At 46.4% G+C, this 18,020-nt stretch overlaps 1 protein-coding gene across 1 annotated transcript; it reads left to right on the top strand.

The window, feature by feature from the left end:
* The first annotated feature begins 363 nt into the window (after positions 1-363).
* On the top strand, positions 364-16,193 carry clic4 (chloride intracellular channel 4). Its single transcript, XM_068580389.1, has 6 exons — positions 364-797; positions 10,109-10,218; positions 11,931-12,056; positions 12,695-12,801; positions 13,760-13,941; positions 14,493-16,193. Exons 1-6 carry the CDS (start codon positions 729-731, stop codon positions 14,655-14,657), a joined length of 759 nt encoding a protein of 252 aa, XP_068436490.1. The 5' UTR covers positions 364-728; the 3' UTR covers positions 14,658-16,193.
* Positions 16,194-18,020: the final 1,827 nt, after the last annotated feature.

The following is an 18,020-nucleotide window of genomic DNA, read 5'->3' as shown; positions in this document are numbered from 1 at the left end:
AACTTAAATTTGTTAATGTATTCTTTCACATCAATAACTAACGTGTTTTTTTTTAAAGCCAACTCATTGTGGCAAACTAGACAAAACCATGTATTGTATATTAACTTCGCTGAAGACAAATTAGGTGAGAGATAGAGGCGCTTAGACTAAAGCACAGTTTATTTGCACACAAACTGACAAAAAAAAAGCAGAATACATCCGCAAGGAGCGCTGCGTGTCTGCAGCCGCTGAGCGGCTCTGGTGCATCCTCACATCCTCCTCACATCCTCCTCACCTCCTCCCAGCGAGAAGACTCCTCTCCTCAGACCCGCCCACATTTGTGTGTGTGTGTGTGTGTGCGCGCCTCGGATGACATCACTGCTTTAAATATTCCCGTTGCTTCTTCCCACCCCGTCCTTATCATCAGCACTCCGCCTGCATAAAGAGCCTCGCGGGCCGACGATGCGTTTGTAGCTGATCTCGGTTGAAGTGACACAGCAGCGCCGCCGCCTCGTCCGCTTTCCTCCACCAGACTCGTTGCCGTGAGCCGCGGGTCCTCCTCCTCGTCCTCCTCCTCCTCCTCCTCCTCGGGCAGAAAAGCAGCGCCGACTGGGCTCCAGTGTTGGAGAAGAAAAAAAAGAAAGAAGTGGAGAAGAGGACCGAGCTAAGTCGGGCGTGGTAGCAAGACCAAAAAACACACACAACTCATCTTTTGTTAGCCAAACTAAAAAAAAAAAGTATCTCCCACAATGTCGCTGTCGGTACCGCAGAACGGAGTAAAGGCGGATAACGAGCCCGTTATCGAGCTGTTTGTGAAGGTAAGACCCGGGGAAGTTATTTCATTAATGTCGAGTAACTTCGGTGTGTTGAGATAATGATGAACGCTTCATTCCTGTTGTTCGCTTTTCTTTCTACAAACTATTTTTGTTGTTAAGCTGGGACCGTTTAGGCTAAACTCCACGTCATGTTTCACTCATGGAGGGGGGGGGGGGGGGGGGGTGTCGCTCCACACGTGATAGAAACGTTAGAAAATGACTAATTGTTGGAAGTTATTTTATTTTAACATGTTTATTTTGAAGTTTTAGCTCCATAACCCCTCTTGCCCGTCGTGGCCATGTGCAGCCCGCAGTGTCACGCAAGCAGGGCGGGCGCCGCGTCCCTCCTCCCCCCGCGAGTGGAGCTGAAAACCGGCCGTTAATTCGCGAACAAAAGCCCGGCGGAGTGGACCGTGCAGCCGGTCCTCCAGCGGGACACGTGCTCGCTTGCCGCAGTCGCATTTCACGCTCGTGAGCCGGTGGATGAAATGTAAAGAAAACGTAAACATTGGGTTTATCCTTTTCGTGGGGTTGAATGATAAATTGGGTGTCGGGTCACCTTATCGTCTCCTCGGGTCTGAGGCCTCAGATGGTTGTTTTTGTGTGAGACAGATCAGTGTTGTGAAGCTGTTGCTATATGCACGTTTTCTTGAGGATGCAGGAGGATTGTGGTAAATCGCTACAGCATGTTGTGATGTGTCCTCAGTGCTGTTCCTGAATATAAAACTATCCTTTCATCACATTTAGACATGAGGGAGCTTGATTGGCTTTTCTCCAGATAATCTTCTTTTCAGATCCAACAGCATTGACTGCCTTCCCTAAAGCTGTGAGTGTGTGTACCAAATACTCTCAGGGTGGTGGAAAGGGTTGTGAATGGCTGTTTTTCTTTCTTCCGCTTGCTGCTTTTGCAGAGCGGGAAAATGGCAGAGGGAAGAGAAAAAAATGGGGGAGTGGGAGGGAGTTATGGGGTCCTGACTGGGAGAGGGCGTGGGGGTGATGGTGCAGCGGGGTGCCACTGACCTGAAGAGCAGGCACTCGACAGTAATGATGATGAAGCCGTGTAGCCGTGGGAGGGGGATCATTTGTTAAATGCTTTGGATGAGCTGGTACAAAACACAGGCCTGTAAAAGTTCTCAGTACTCGGATTTAATAGAAATACAAAAAAAAAACCTCTGTCCTTCTCGAATTATTGAATTCTTAAATGAAAGGCCTTTGTTGTGAGGCACAGATGCAGCTGCCCAGCAGGCCCTCCGGTGTGGCGGCAGAACAAATGGAAACAAGCTGGCCAGCAGCACCGTTTCTTTTAACTGCCCCTCGCAGCCGACCGTGGAGGTTACATCACCCCAAGCCTGGAGCTCTCCACATGTGGCTCTTCCCTCAGTCCCTCCCTCCCTGAGCTGCGTAGCCTTAGTTGAGCACAGACGTTTCTTCCATCGCATGTTTCCTCCACGTGTCTCCGTGGCTGAGATGGCCTTTTGTCTCACGTCGCCCTGACGTGTCCACGTCTGATATTCATTGTTCTTGCTGGGCTGCATTAAACGCAGTCATGGGAGACAATGGCGGGCAATGCTGGTTGCCATAGGCCCGCTGCTACGAGCTGGGACCCTGGAAACAGCTGATAACGAACTGTGTGTGTGTGTGTCTGTTTGTGTGTGTGCTCTCAACACACAGACTTGTCAGATCTGTTCGGGCACCGCCACATATCGAAGCTGACTAATTGTGCTTCCAGGACAGGAGTTCCCACTGTGTCCGTAAACACGGGTTACCCATTTTAAAGCAGCTGACTGTCCCAGTTCAGAGACACTTTGATCTTGCAACTATTCCACCTGTAGTGTTTATATCTACAGTTGTCACGTTGCTACAGGGACACTTTACATTGTGCTCATCTTTTCAGGGCGTGGATGTGAAGTTTGCCAATGTCGGTTTATATTGCTCTCTCTCTCTCTCGCTCTCTGTTGCAAATGAGCATAATATAATGCCTTTTATAAGCAGGAGGATCGACCGTTGACCTCCTCTCAGATTAGATATTGTTTTGCACACGTGAGCAATAGCTGGTGTGCTAGAGAGGATGACTTCCCGGGCGTCCGCCCATGTCTCTTTCACTCTGCACTTCCACACATCACATGGTTATTAACGTTGTAATACGAGAATATGATGTATTTAAGAGCTGGGATAGTTGGGAACATGTATAACTCTGACATGACATCTGAAACGGATGAAAGGTTGCAGCTGCAAATAATGATGTTGAATTATGATGATAGTACAGTATTAGAAAATGTTCCTTTTATCCGTCTCCGTTGATGACCGCGCTACCTGCTCTGACCTCTCGTTGGTGGTTGTCTTGTATTACTCCTATGCTATGAAGGAGACTTGCTGCTGCTAATGGGCATAATTCTCCTCATTAAATCGTCACGTTATGATAATAACATTAGGTTTTCATTCCCATTTTACAAAGCTGCGTAGTGAGTCATTCTCCACCAGCATATGTTTGTGTGACGGTTAGCAGAATATAGATGAGTCAGGGGGAACAGTCTACTTGTGTATGCGTAACCAGGCTGCGAGTGTGCCAAGATCGCAACACCCTTTTAAAACCTTCTGCTGCCTCCAGACGGCTACACTCTTGCCAGCAGTAACAGCCGAGCCAGTAAACGTGTTGGAGGAGTGCTTTTAAGTGTGAATGGCACAAGAGCCCGTCTGTGTGTTGTGTATGTCCTACAGGACATTTCACGCCAGTCGATGCTCAACGCACATCAAAACGTTCAGTCTCTCGTCCCTGGACACGAGAAAAATATGCTGCACCTCATGTGAGACAATCTAAACTCATTAGTCTACAGTAGCTTATGTTATTTTATTCCAAAGGCCTTGGGAAGAGCTGCTCATGTCATATTGCGCGGTCGGTTGCACCATGTGACGATTGGACGTATGCCTTGTGATTAGCTGTTTTTATGGAACCGCAATCACCCGTTTCAGCAGTTAGTGTGCTCTGGTGGTATTGTTGGCAATTGAGTACCGTTTCTTTTATAGGTATAGGAAATCAATGGAGCGGTTTATTTTTCCCGAGCACACAGCAATGCTGTAGTCAGCATCATGAGTTGGGGGACAAAGATTAATGGCTTGTTAGTGTTGTCGAGCTGTTTCTGCTTGGTGTATTTTGCTTGTGCAGCACCTGGCCGTCACTGCTTCTTCATTGTCTGGTTGACTGACTCTGACACAGGCCTGATCGATCTGGCAGGTTATTATTATTATTATTATTATTATTATTGTGATTGTGGGCGATTGTGGGCTCTTTGAGTTTTGCCCGGACGGCATGGTCAGAGGTACATTTTGTCTTCTTCTGAGAACAAATCGTTCTTGGCTGTGTCTGGATGGAAATGCGCTGTATGAAATGATTTTTCTGCGGATATATCCTCAGGAAAAGCTTGGTTATAATGAGGGACTGCTTGTCTTATTTTGTGCTGCCCCCCCAGGAAGCCAGCGGCTAATGAGGGATTTCTCCCATGAGCTCAAGGACGGGAAGTGAGGCCTCCCTACAAACAAACGTGGAGCCGAGACTTTGAAGATTGGATCTGAATAAGAGTCTTGTTAGTTTATGGATTGGTGTTTCACTTGTTGACTAATACACTAGACTAGTACAGGTTACCGCTGCAATTATTAATAACCATATTAGGATGCAGGGGAAAAAGAAGACTAACTCTACGTCCCTCTTACATCATCGTGGCTCAGAGTGGCAACTTGTTTGCAGGTCAGACTGGACACAACCAGAGGAAGATGCAATGTCTGCTCAGAATTACAGATGAGGCCACTTTGTGGGGTCACTGTTCAGGCCTTTCCTGCCATGTATATCTGGCGTCTGCGGTAAAAGTTTACCACCTTATTTCCTATGCAAATGCAAAAAAAAAACCAAGGAGAATGAAGATACAAGTTTTTTGTTTTTTGTGCATGCGGGTGTGCAAAAGTGTAGAGAGGTGGAGCTGGGGCCGAACCCCCGTCTGCTGCACCGTGTTTGTGTTAGACTTGAAACAACAGTCAAAGCGAGGTTGGTTGTTGGTTCGTGCTGATCTCCCACATGGCCGTCTGTTTGTTTTCCTGTGAATCTGAATAACTCATTACCAAACACCCGTCATCTGCTTCTAGAAACCTGAACTGACTGTTTGTTTTATCTCTTTTACACTGAGGCTAAAAACAGTGGTTATAACGTCGAGGTTATGCAGTAAGCCTCTTTTAGACTTCGGTCTCCAACTTTCCACAGAACCCCGGCGGTCCTGAGATGGCGCTCCTGTCGGCCTGTGTCTGACGGGAAGTCTCGAGGTTTCCACTGAATGATGTCAGTCTGAGTCAGAGCCACACCAAGGACGTGACGGCGTTTCCATAGGGTCTGAGTCGTCTCGCCACTCATCCCCCTGAGCGTGGTCTGAGGACTCAGACCGAGTCATTCACTCATGGGAACTCAAGACCTTTTGGTTATTGTCAAAATCAGGCCAGAGGGCCGAGTGTTTAAAAGTGTTTACTTCTGAAATGCCTGGTTGAGTTCATAGTCTTCTTTGCATATTGTTTTATCATGTAGTTTCTGGCTTGAATAGTCATTCTTTCTCCCCAGTTTTTAGGCTTTATTTTGTTTAACATTTTTTCCTGAAAGGCTGCTTGTGTTTAGACAATGACTGTTTGAGAAGTTGGGTTCATTTGTGAAATAGGGAAACAGTTTTAGGGGAGAAACGGTATTCCTTAATCTAAGCTATCAAGAAACACAAGTTGTCCTTCAGTACATGTCAGATTGTCTTGTTTTCTAAGAGCCAAAAAAGAGAAAACAAATATTTCACAACAAAGCTGATTGGAGAACTCAGCAGAATATTCTCCTTTTCCCCCCCCATTTCCAGTAAGGCTCTCACAAACCTCTCAGCTTTATTCTGTGGCCTACTGAAGGTTTTCTTGACACAGGATGGTAAATCCTCACAATTTAGAAGAAACACAATTGATGAAATGATAATTTTCACCCATCCCTCTGCCGTGAGAAGTTTGGTCTGTCTTCAGACCATCGTGGGCAGTGAAGCCCCGTCTGAAACGGCCGGCTCTGGGTTCAGCTGCTCAGTGACTTCTCCGTCCCGACTCCAGCCGCAGACTGTACACTCCAGCGAACTGGGAGAGGCGTTGCCATGACATTACCATGGCTGCCCACTCTCAAACGGACATTCCTGCTGCGTGTCAGAGCCGGAGGAGGAAGAGTAAGAGGAGGAGGAGGAGGAGGAGGAGCGCTGCAGCACTTGTTATATCGGCAATTCCTTTTTCGGTCAAAGTGTGGCTTGAACTTGCTGAGCGGCCCACCCAATTTAGAACTTGAAGTGTGTTGGGGAGGGTGAGGCAGGGCAGCCATGTTTCTAAAATTAGGCCGTGAGCAAAACCTGGGAGGAGGAGGAGGAGGAGGGCCGGGCCCAGCCTGAACAAGAGCCACTGTCCCTGAATGCTGACTACTGTAACGTGGTCTCGCCTCGTCAGCCTAAAGAAGGGAAGCTTCTGTCTTGCATACATATAGGAGGAACTTATGATAACATATGAGGTTAAGTTGCGCAGCTCTTGCGTTTCATTTTTTTTTAATATGCCGGCTCATAAAGTTTTACAAGACTTGACTTGTGTTGGAAGCCTTTTGTGCCCGTTTTGAAGTGCGCAAGTCATCACGTGCGTACACAGTCATATTATGTTAAAGATCATTTAGTCATGGTCTTTTTTACGCCTGACAGGTGATGAGTTGGTCATTAATCAGCGCTTACGAGAGCATAGCTATAGGGGAAACAATAAAGAGGTAGTGACACTGTGTTTGAAAAGAAAGTGTTTTTTTTAAAGACACCACTGGTCCCCTCACTGACTGAGGACCCATTGTTCAGTTGCGGGATCACGCCGTCCTGGACACAACCTCCTAGATAACATCCGACTTCAGCATGACTCACACCCTCCACATGGGCAGCTGTGTGTGTGTCTGTGTGTGTTTGGCATTAAATGAACAAGCATCTGTTGACTCCCCATTGAGCCTAAATAAAGCTGGAGACTCTGTTGGCTGTCGTCAGCTGCTGCTTCTGTGCCCAAGACGATATCATAGCTGCTTCACATCGGAGAAAACCGCTGTGCAAAACTCTGTGAGAGATGGCGTAAGCATCAGCAACAAAAAAATCCTATCAATTCTGCTTGTGTGTGTAATCAAACTGCTGCGTTACTTCTTGGAGTGAGGGGAACTTTTTCAACTGACGTGCTTTGCCTTATAAGGGTCCGCTCGAAATTATAAGTGTTTATTTTTATTGGGGTGTTTCTTTCCCCCTTGCTAGCTGCGATGACGTACCTGGAACTCTACAAACAGACGGGGCTTTGTGTTGTTGCTGAAGGTTGAATGTCACGCTTTAATATCGGCCCTCTGGAAAGTGTTAGTAGGCTGGAGGAGAGCAATGCTCGGAGGTGTGTCCTTCATACTCATTTTGGGCTGATGGCTTATTCGTCTTGTTTTGATTTTCATCATCTGAGGTGCTTCTTTGAAATGTTGTTCAGCACAATTATTGCTGACTTGAGTCCAAGGCCGAGGTTCATTTGTCACAGGTGGCGGAAACGCAGCTCCGACGGCATCATCGCGGAAGCTAAACAAAACGCCCTCTGCGGCGGGAGTAACAGGACATTTCTGGAATAGTTCCTCTCCACCACCCTCCTCCCCTCCCTGACTCCACCGAGGGGCCCAGGATAAGGGGAGTGGAGGAGGAGGAGGATGAGGAGGAGGAGGAAGAAACAAGTAGCGTGCCAAAGAAGCACACAGCCACTAGCTTGCTGTCTTTTTCTCTTCCTCCCACTTAATGCATCCATTACCGCCTGCTCCCCTTCGTGTCTTATGATGTCCAGTTTCCTTCCTCTTTGCTCTAATAAGTCTCTCTAGCTTGTCGGTCACTTTTCCTCCTTGCTTTCAGTGAGAGAGCGGCGGTCTGTGCCGCTGCAGACTCCAGAGTGTAGGAGCCTCGCCACGGCGCTGTGGACGGAGAAAGAGAGAGAGAGAGAGAGAGACAGGAAAGCGTGAAATGTCTTTCTCGGCTGCTGCGGCCGCTCTTTCTCGGCCACTTGATTGAGACGCTGAACTTTAGCTTTAAAAGCAGCTCGTTGTTGAAGAACAGTAAACGGCTTTTGATTTTCAAATGGCGTTGCGTCGTGTGGTTTGAATTTTTGTCTCTGCAGAAAGGGGAGCTCACCTGTGAGTTGGTAATCCCCCCCCCCCCCCTGTCCCCTCCCCCCTCTCCTCCACACTGAGCATCGCTTTCCATGTCATAATGTGTCTGTCCATCGCCATGGGAACAGTCGCTGCGCCGCATCGCCACCCTTGAATCGGCGCTGAAAGGCTCTCTGTAGGTGCAGCGCTGCAGGGAAAATGGTAGTAATCATCCCATTGTTGTGTATCTGATCTGCTGAGAATCAGCTAAATGCCAGTCTTGTGTAGTGATGGCCATGAACCACGATACCCCCAACACTTCACGGCCGACGCTTTTATTTTGGAATTGAATCATGTAATATGAAAGGGGGGGGGGGGGGTTCATTTGCCGAACAAAGGCAGTGATCTAATCCGAGCGTTTCACATATTGAATTCAGAAGGGGTTGGGGAGAGGACAGTCGCAGTACAATGGGAGCCAGAAGGCAGATCAAACGGAGCCATCCCACTGGGCGTCACACCACAACAGCAGCCGGCCTGTCCGCACCAGCAAGGAGCCGCTGGTCTGACTGAACACTCAAGAACAAAGTCCACTATTGACCACCGTGCAGAACCTGCAGCTCTGATAATAAAAGCATGTATTCTGTTTTTTTTAATTCTTCGGCGTTTTTTGCAAGTCTGTGTGAAAACCGTTTGAGTTGTGTGTGTCCTTTTTTTGCGTCACATTTTGCATGTCACCTCCGCAGGACAGAAGCATAAGGGAATAGGGAGTGAGGTGTGACGGACTACAAAAACTAAACGATACTCAGCCGTTTTGCAGAAGCCCTGCTCCATTAACGCGCTGAATGGAGAGGTGCATACCAGAGCGCTGGCACTTGAATAACGTCCCTGCGTGACCTTGTGAATAGATGAATAAGGTGCATTCTTCATTGGCCTGGACAATGGCATACCTTGACAGGCTTGGTATCTGCGGAGCCACGTAGTCTATCCAAAAGGTTGTGGTATGTCGGGTGTATTTAAGGAGTCAATGCAACGTTCATTAAAATCAGCAAATTAGTGATTTCGGTCGTGCAGTGATTTTCTCCATTTTTGCCATTCATTCTGTTTCTTACAAAAAATGTAATGGGTGTTCTTGGAGGGGTTGTGCGCCGGGCAGCTTATCAGATTTCATTAAGATACTGTGCAAAGCTTACTTCAATAAATGAAATGCTTATTCTTGCCTCTGCTGTGGAATCCAAACCATATTTGTCCTCTGCTGCACGCTCCTCGCACACTGCTGTGTTGAGCAACGCGAAGGTTAATTAGTGAGGGTTAAGAGGGAGAGACCGGCAGGAGATGGATGGTTGTTCGGACGACTGGAGATATCTCTGGTTTGCACCCTCCCACAGCCTCGCTGCTACTGCTGTGAGTGTGATGACGAGACTGAAACTGCAGCTATTGTTGCTTTTTTTTTTTTTACAAAAAATTCTAAATGTTGTAATTCCAGCGTTTGGAATCTCTTCCTCAAAACCCTGTCTTGTTTTCGGGGCCGGTGCAAACCGATTTTTTTTTTTTTAAATTTGGAGGACGCGCGCCACTTCCATTGATGCCATTAACAGCTGCTCGGCCTTGTGTTTGTGCAGTCGAGCAAAAAAGAGGAAACGAGAGGCGGTCGCAGTCTTAATCACTCCACAGGTTTCCTCTTACTCTTGGACAGTAGCTTTGCACAATAATGGAGAAGAGGGAAGGGAAGTGTGCTGAAGTATTTAAAACAAGGGGGTGCACATTCTTCACTCTGTCCCTCTTACTGAAAGCCCTTTCGAGGGCGGCCTGTAATGTGCTTGAAAGAGTCATTGTCTGAAACGAGCCCTCTCTATGAGCGCAGTAAAACACCCCGGGCCATAAAGGTTGTGCAGCAGGGATGAGATTCCTATCCAGACTGTCGGGTTATTTCCGTCTCAGCATTAAGCAAAGCGTTATCAGTGGTCGAAGCCTGTTGCAGATGTTTTGAATATCTTTGTCTGCAATCTTGTGTTTTATGTTTGTAATAAATGAATCCCGGAGATAGAAACTGGTGCCTTCCAGTCGCCAGGACTGGGACCTGCAATGAATTGCGGATGGTTAATCAACTCTTATTCTAATCTATTTAGTTTCTGTGTGTTTATTGAAGGCGGGAAGTGATGGAGAGAGCATCGGGAACTGCCCCTTCTCCCAGAGACTCTTCATGATCCTGTGGCTTAAAGGAGTCGTCTTCAACGTCACCACAGTGGACCTCAAGAGGTGAGTCCTCTTTTTTTCCTTGTTCGACCGGATAAAAAAAGAAGGGGGGAAAAAGCTCCTTTTTGATCGCGTCCTACATCTTTTTTGGGGCGTTTCCTCAAAGGCCTTATCGCAACGCCTTGATCCAGCCCCACCTCTGACACGCTCGCTTCATCCCCACTGCTTATTTGGTTTTCCCATGACCCGTTTGTCAGGCTGGGGAAAATCTGAGGAAAATAAACATTCTGACTCTAGAGAGGCTATTTGAGGTTCTTTCTCTGCTCTCTTCCTGTCGACTTTAGGTTTTTATTTCTCGCCACATGCATCAGAAAACGCAGATCCTTTGTGATTGTGACTGCTCGTGATCGGCTTCCCCATGTGAGCGCCAGTACCAGAGGCCCTTTACCAAACCCGCTAATGCTCCCTCAATGTTTTTCCACTTGCTAAGGCCGGACGGGCAAGTGCCGGACTATTTTTTTCAGACGTGGCCAAATTGGACGTCTGGTTTTAGATGGTCTCTCTCTTCGTCACGTGACTTTGACTCAGAGATTCAAGATTTCTCTCGTCTTGTTCCAAAGCCCGCTATGTCCGCGTGACAGCTGGTTCCTCGCCGGGCGTCTCCTCCTCTGGGACACAGAGACAACAACTTGCTGGCAAAACACAACAGAGATGTACTTGCTAAATACCGGGCCTCTTTTGTACCGCTGAAAGAAGAAAAAGCATTGTTCATTTGCCTTGACTCTTGGGCTTCATGCATGCCTGCATGTTCAAGATAAGTTTGGGTATATTTGCATATATTTCCCTAACTGAGAGGGCAAGTAACATAAAACAGAGCTTGATAAAGAGCAATGTGGGATGTCCTCCTACAGACAGTCTGTTACCCTTCACTCCTCAAAGCAACCATTTGTTCAGCAGGCTTAACTTCGCTATTTTTTTCTTTCTTTCCAGAGGAACAAGTGATCCAGGCTTTGCCTCTTCCCTGTTATATATCGTGTCTGTAACCTTGAGTAAACATCAAGCGTCTGTGTAAAAGAAGGCGTGTGTTTGCTATATTTATGGCTCTTTTATTGTCGTTCTTTAAATGGAATAGTGCACCTTGTTTCACCTATAGAAGGACACAAAAGTCACATGTTGCAGCCACAGGGCAAAATGTTTTGTCATCCCTGAGCTATCTTGTTCATATTGTTTCTGTGATGAAAGCCTGTAAATCTCAAGGCAGTTTGTTGCTCATCGAGTGATATCAGTGGGTGAGGTTGCCACTTCCCCTCCGCATGCCAAAGAGTTGAAGTCATTTCCCATTTTTGGTGCCCTCGGATGGCTTTTCCCAAAAGCTCGGCCGCGGTTAGGAAAGTCGTCACAACACGAAAACCCCCGATCATTTGAAAAGTCTCTGGTTACACGCTGTTGCTAGTTGCGTCAGATCAAAGAGGATTCACGTGGTCTGCTGGCTCGCACCAAATCTGTTGGTCTCCACCAGACACTGTGTTTCTGCTCTGTGGATTTCACATGTCGGTTCACACTGCTCGTTCAACACGTGCTCATTTGTGTGTGTCAGTTTCATCTGCCTGCCAGAGACATCTGGTACAAAATGTGCCGATCCGAAGGCCACAGAGACAAAGGGATGCACGAACACACTCACCGAAATAGACACACGCATGACCACTTATGAATCTAGTCTCATTCATTCTATCCGTTCGGTTTGCTTCAGCGCACTAAAGTTGCTTCTCTTGCAGGAAGCCAGCAGACCTCCAGAACCTCGCCCCGGGCACGCACCCCCCCTTCATCACCTTCAACGGCGAGGTCAAAACGGACGTCAACAAGATCGAGGAGTTCCTTGAGGACATCCTCTGCCCACCCAAGTGAGCTCTTTCTCTCGATACACTGCTGTCATGAGCGCGCTGCTATTTGCTCCGTTGGCACATGATGAGCGGTCGACGCCTTTTTATGGATTTAATGAGTCAAATGTTTTACTTGAGGCGTAAGGCTTGTAATATTGTATCATTTTCTTTAATCCCATGAAAAGACCAAAAATCTAACTTTGTTTCGATTCCTCCATCGCGCCTTCTGACTTGCCCAGCCCGTGTGGCTCCTACTTTCTAAAATCTGTCACTAATATATATTTGCATTGTTTAGATTTTTATTTTAAAGGTGAATAATTCATTTCAAACGGCTGAGCCCTTTAATTTTTTAGAAAACATTACTCAAAAAGGAGTGAGTGTTGAGAGCCGTTTTCAGCTGTGAAAACAATATACATTTGGTCGTCTCGTAAATATTTACAGCAGCCAGACGGTGTTTGTGGTGTTTACTCTAAATAGCCCAGAGTCATGTTAACTGCTCACGCAGGGAAACATGACATATCAGAGTTTAGCTGTGCAAACAACAGTTTTTAATATGAAAATGATCCTTTAACCACCACATAATACATGCGTGTGTGTGTGTGTGTGTGTGTGTGTGTGTGTGTGTGTGTGTATTCACCTGTACGTGTGCTTGTGTGCAGGTACATCAAGCTCGGCCCGAGACACCCCGAGTCGAACACGACTGGTATGGACATCTTCGCCAAGTTCTCAGCGTTCATTAAGAACTCAAAACCAGATGAAAAAGAGGGTAAGTTGCCTGTGAACGCACACGCGTGCGTTTAATAGCAGAAACCTCCCTATTGTGTTGGGGGAGCGCTCTCTGGTTGCTAGGCGACGCTGGTAGCCCTGCCCTGATTGGTGGTTTACGGACGCACACGGGAACGCAGAGCTTTTGTTCCTCTCACGCTCCTCGTCTCACCTGGTGGAGCTCTCTGGAAAACCGCAGAGCAGCTAGCCTGACGAGTGCTCACGATCTCGTCCCTCCCGTTCTCAATCTCACGCAACCCCGGACTCCTCCGTAAGAGCAGCTCGCGTCACAAACATGAGAGATACAGTCGTGGGGAGAACATGGAGTCTCTTGTCTCGTACATTCTGTGGCATCCGGGTTGAAACGTTTTCCCCTGGAAGGATGTTATTGGTACTCACAATATCCCAAGATTCTCTATCATGTTTTTAGTTGTCTGCTCTCCGCCCATCGCGGAAAACATTGAACCGCAGGGAGCTGGATGTGAAAACCACGGCTGTGTCAACAGAGTTTGAGGCTGACTCTCATGGGTCGATGATAAGTGCTCTCCAGCGTAACGGGTCAGGGCTGCTGCTGCACGCCTTGTTGGAGCGTTCATGTCATATTTTCCAGCAATAGAGTGAATTGTTAATGAGCGATCTATAGATGGATGGAGGTGAGGACAAAGTGTAGCATCTGTGCAATGAAATGCAAGACATTGATATGCGTGGTGTGCAATAAGCTAGACATAAGATCAGTTAAAGCAGCACATGATTGTAGGTTTGTTTCCTGCATTTATAATGTACATATGCACACAAGTCGTCTCTTGATGAAATGCTGCCCCCGTGTGGTTGTCCAGCATATGACGCAGCAGGAAGCTTCAGGAAAAGGGCCGTGCTCATGTAACACTGCTAAAAGAGGACTTGCTCATACTTGATATATAAAATAAAAAACATTTTCATAACCTCTCGTCTCCTTGCAGCTCTGGAGCGCAGCCTCCTGAAGACGCTGCAGAAGCTGGACGAGTATCTGCGCTCGCCGCTGCCCGACGAGATCGACCACAACAGCATCGAGGACGTCAAGGTCTCCAACCGCAAGTTCTTGGACGGGGATGAAATGACCCTGGCTGACTGTAACCTGCTGCCCAAGCTGCATATTGTCAAGGTGAGCGGGGGAGGTGAATAATAAAGGTGGGACTTCCCACGCTGAACAGGTGCAACAAAACGAAGGAGGGTCAGTGAGAAGTCAGTCAATCAGGTTGCTGCACGCCCACATGCTGTAGAGAAGGAGTTTAATTAAGTAAAATAAGTGAGTGGACAATGTGCTGCGTGGGACAGTTTTCAAATGAGTTTGTCATGAGGCCGACAATAGTTTCAGATTATGTCACATCTTGGCTGCTTATGTCGCACGAGCCACATTTCCTATTGTTGCAACAAATGTTGTTACAACTCGGGCAACTATTGATGAGTTTGATTTTTCTCTTGACTTTTAACATTTTGTTTCTATAGATAACTATAATATGACTGTTTCCAAGTTGATACCATCCAATATCTAGTTGAACAATTACTCAAAATTGTTTATTGATGATTTTTTTTTTTCTCTTGATTGACCAATGGGGGGATTAATTGCTCACAAACCTGTTTGGTTATTGTTGTCTGAATTCCTCTGACTGCTCTATTTCTCCGGTGCTCACACGATGTCTTTTTGTTCTGCAGGTGGTGGCCAAGAAGTACAGAGGCTTCGACATCCCCAAAGAGATGACGGCCATCTGGAAGTACCTGAACAACGCCTACACGCGCGAGGAGTTCACCAACACCTGCCCCAGTGACAAAGAGATCGAGATCGCTTACGGAGACGTAGCCAAGAGGCTGGTCAAATAAGCTCCTGCCTCCATCCCTCACCGCCACCACCACCACCCCCACCTCCACCTCGCTTTCTCTCCACGCTCCCCTTCCCCAGCACTGGGACTGATGTGCTCATCCACGAGAAAGAAAAAACTCTGGACTTCTTTTTCTCTCTTCATCTAGAGCGAACACCCAAATGCATGAACTCTTCTCAATAAAGTAATTTTTTCTTCATTTAAAAAAAAAAAAAAATTAACCAAGAGCTCCAATTTGAGTTAATTCAACAAAAAGGTCACAGTTGTTCCACCTTCTATCCATCATTGATTGCTCTTCTTTTTTTTTTTTTTGCCGATTACTGTTGTGATGAAGAGGAGAAGAAGCGGATGTGTGTATTAATGTTGGGAGCCTCGTTAAGTGACCTTCAAGTGACCTTCAGGCTGACCTTCTCTGCGTGCAGGGGCCAAAGTCACAAGGTGTTGTTTGTTTGTTTTCCCTGTTGTCTGTCTAATATTGAATAGCTCTTTACAGGATTGCTTTAAAAAACAAACGTGGAGCTTTAGCCGTATTAAGAAGCATCGTAAACAGTGTTTTCGGCTCGAGTATTTGGCAGGTTTAAGCAGAAGCTAATCCAAACGAGAGATGCTTTATTTTAATGTTGAGCTGCTCAAAAATAATCAAACCAATTGTATCGGCAGGTAAAGCTACCTGCTCTCAAAGCTCTGGTTTCCTCATCGTGTCTGATAGGCTCACTATCTAGGGGATCTCCGGTAGCCGCTGCAGAAGTAACGACTCAGGACAAATCTGACCTGAAATGTTCAACAGTATGTAGCGCACAGATTTTTGAAGGTTGCGTAGATCGTCTGTGGCCTTTTTTTTAGTTTTGTTTTGTAGCTGCGGTAGTTTGGATTACACGTGGCAGACCAATAAGAGGCACATCATATACTGGCCTCGCCGTGGATGGGATCGCTATGTAAACCAAACACACATACACAAGAAACCACACGCTCCGTAGCATACGGGATGAAGGACCCCGTGTGCAGTCAGGCACCAGGAAAGGGGACACGTAATATATTTATGACGGAGCGACTCGAGGAGAGTAGTGAAGGACGGGTGTTTGTCCTCAGTGTGTAGACTTCTCTCTGTGTAGTGATTGTACGTCGTGGTTCAGTAGCTCCAAAGTGCTTTAGTGCGGACGAAGCAAAACTTTTTTTGTTTCCTCCCGTTTGCCATCATTTTTTTTTCTCCAGACATTTGTTATGAAACAAATTTGATTTAAAAAAAATAAATAATTAAAAAAAAAGGAATTGTATATATTTGTTTTGATGGCTCAGAATTCGACGTGTACATTTTATACATTTCATCTGATTTTTGAGGAATATGGGCTCGTTTCTTGCCTGCTTTTATTTTTAATTCGAGATAAACCATCTTCTATTTGCCTTGTTTTGCAGGACGGTTTTTCAGAGATTTCATTACAGCAAGTGTGATGTTGTACGAAGGAATTATCCAAGCTATGTCATGGTTGTTTTGTTTTAACAATATTAAATTTAAACAATAAACATATTGGCACTCTGACTTTTGTCTTTTCACGTGTGTGAGCAGTGTCGTCTTTTACCTTTTTAAGAGATTGTTTCCTTTGGTCCTCAATTGTATTTACAGCCTCCATGTTTGATGATGACCATTCACATCTTATAACCAAGACCTAACATCCAAGACGTTGACGCGTATCGTGACGAAAGCGATGCTACTTTGACCTCCGTCATCATGTATGTTCTTATCGCTCCAGTGGCTCAGCAGCAGCCTTTCATCTCACCTTTTAAAGTTTGACAACTTTCTTGTTTATTAAACTTGTATTGAACACATCCTCCATCTTTCCAAAAGCAACCGTGTGTTTGGTTTCAAATGTCGCTCTTTTTTTAACAGAGCGGTGTCAGTTTTACGTGGAAAATCCATATTTGGACCATTTTTACCTGCAGTATAAATCAACCCAAGTATTCCACAGAGGAGAAAGAAGTAAATCCTCTATTTTATTCACTTGAATAGTGGAATTAAAGATCAAAACATTAAATATCTATATGTATATATCTATACAAACAGATGCAAGGTTTGTTGCTTTACTTTAATCTGTCAGGCCACAGATACAGAACGGTTTGGGAACCCCCGAGCGCCAAAGCGTTTGTTTACAGCCCTCCTCTCCAAGGAATGTCCCATGTGGGTGTCCACCCACTGTGGGCTCCACCTCCCTGTGAAGACGCCCTCTGGCTGTCAGCGCCATCATGTTTTTCAGCCAATTCCCTACTGTTCTGAAGCACAAACAAGTCTGCTCTGCAAGGCCGATCGCAGCCAAGTTTCGCAAGAGTTTTAAGAGGAGGGAAAAAAAAGAGAAAGAAAAGTATGGAGGCGTACGGCTTTTGGATGCTCTCCAGATCATTAAAGTGTCATGTTTCAACCTCAGACATTTGCTACTCCTTTGCTGGTGAACACAGAGACACGGTCTCCACTTGATATTCACACTGAGGAAAATCCACCCATAAGCAAACAGACAGATGTGTGTGTGTGTGTGTGCGTGTGTGTGTGTGTGTGAGGTAAGAACAGACACAACAAGGCTGGCTACCATTCAGACCACACACTCATTACAAGCAGGGTGAGTGTATTAGTGTAATTGGGTAATGAAGGTGAGGCCAGGAGGAGCTGAGTATTGTGTCTCAAACACCTTTACTGTGTGCGTGCGTGTGTGCGTGTGTGTGTGCCTGCGCGCTTGTGTGTGTGTGTGTGTGTGTGTGTGTGCGGCCTATATTACACGCCATGAGAGGGAGCCAAAAAGTCATATAAACTCACGCGGGCCACAGTTGCTTCCTTTGTTTTTTCTATCTTTGTTCGGGAGAGAACGTGGAGCACAGTTTCTAAACCCCTTGCCGTTCATCTATTGCCACCAATGACCTCACTTTAAAAGCCGTGTCCTTTCCTGCCACTCGATATGCTCGGCGGAGCCTTCTCTGTTTGGCATTGACTCCATTCACTGCAGCGCCAGTTCACTTCTGCAGCTTCTACACAAACACGCATCCAGACAGCTGGCTAAATATTGACACTGGTAAAGTAGCTCGCTCAAGGGTACACAGTGATATCCCGACTGGGTTCTGGGCCGACAATGTGTGAAAAAGCCCTCTTTGCATATGGACTCTGTGCACCTGACAGTCAACGTCTGCCCGGTTGTCTGACATGGAGGAAGTTCATATTCAATATTGGGATTCCCTCAGTTTGAAAACAATAATGCATGATGTAAACTATGTCTTTCACGCTTTGATTTGTACTTCATATTCCATTCATACACATGACTGTGAAGGCTACATTAGAGGAAAGGACACATGTTAATTTTACTGCCAGGTCTCTTGACTTTACTGT

This window comes from Clinocottus analis, unplaced genomic scaffold, assembly GCF_023055335.1.
Source record: "Clinocottus analis isolate CAN_PGR_092001 unplaced genomic scaffold, fCliAna1.0.p SCAF_17, whole genome shotgun sequence".
Classification (NCBI taxonomy): Eukaryota; Metazoa; Chordata; class Actinopteri; order Perciformes; family Cottidae; genus Clinocottus; species Clinocottus analis.
Note: the sequence above shows the minus strand (reverse complement) of the source record. Positions and strands in the feature narration are given on the sequence as shown.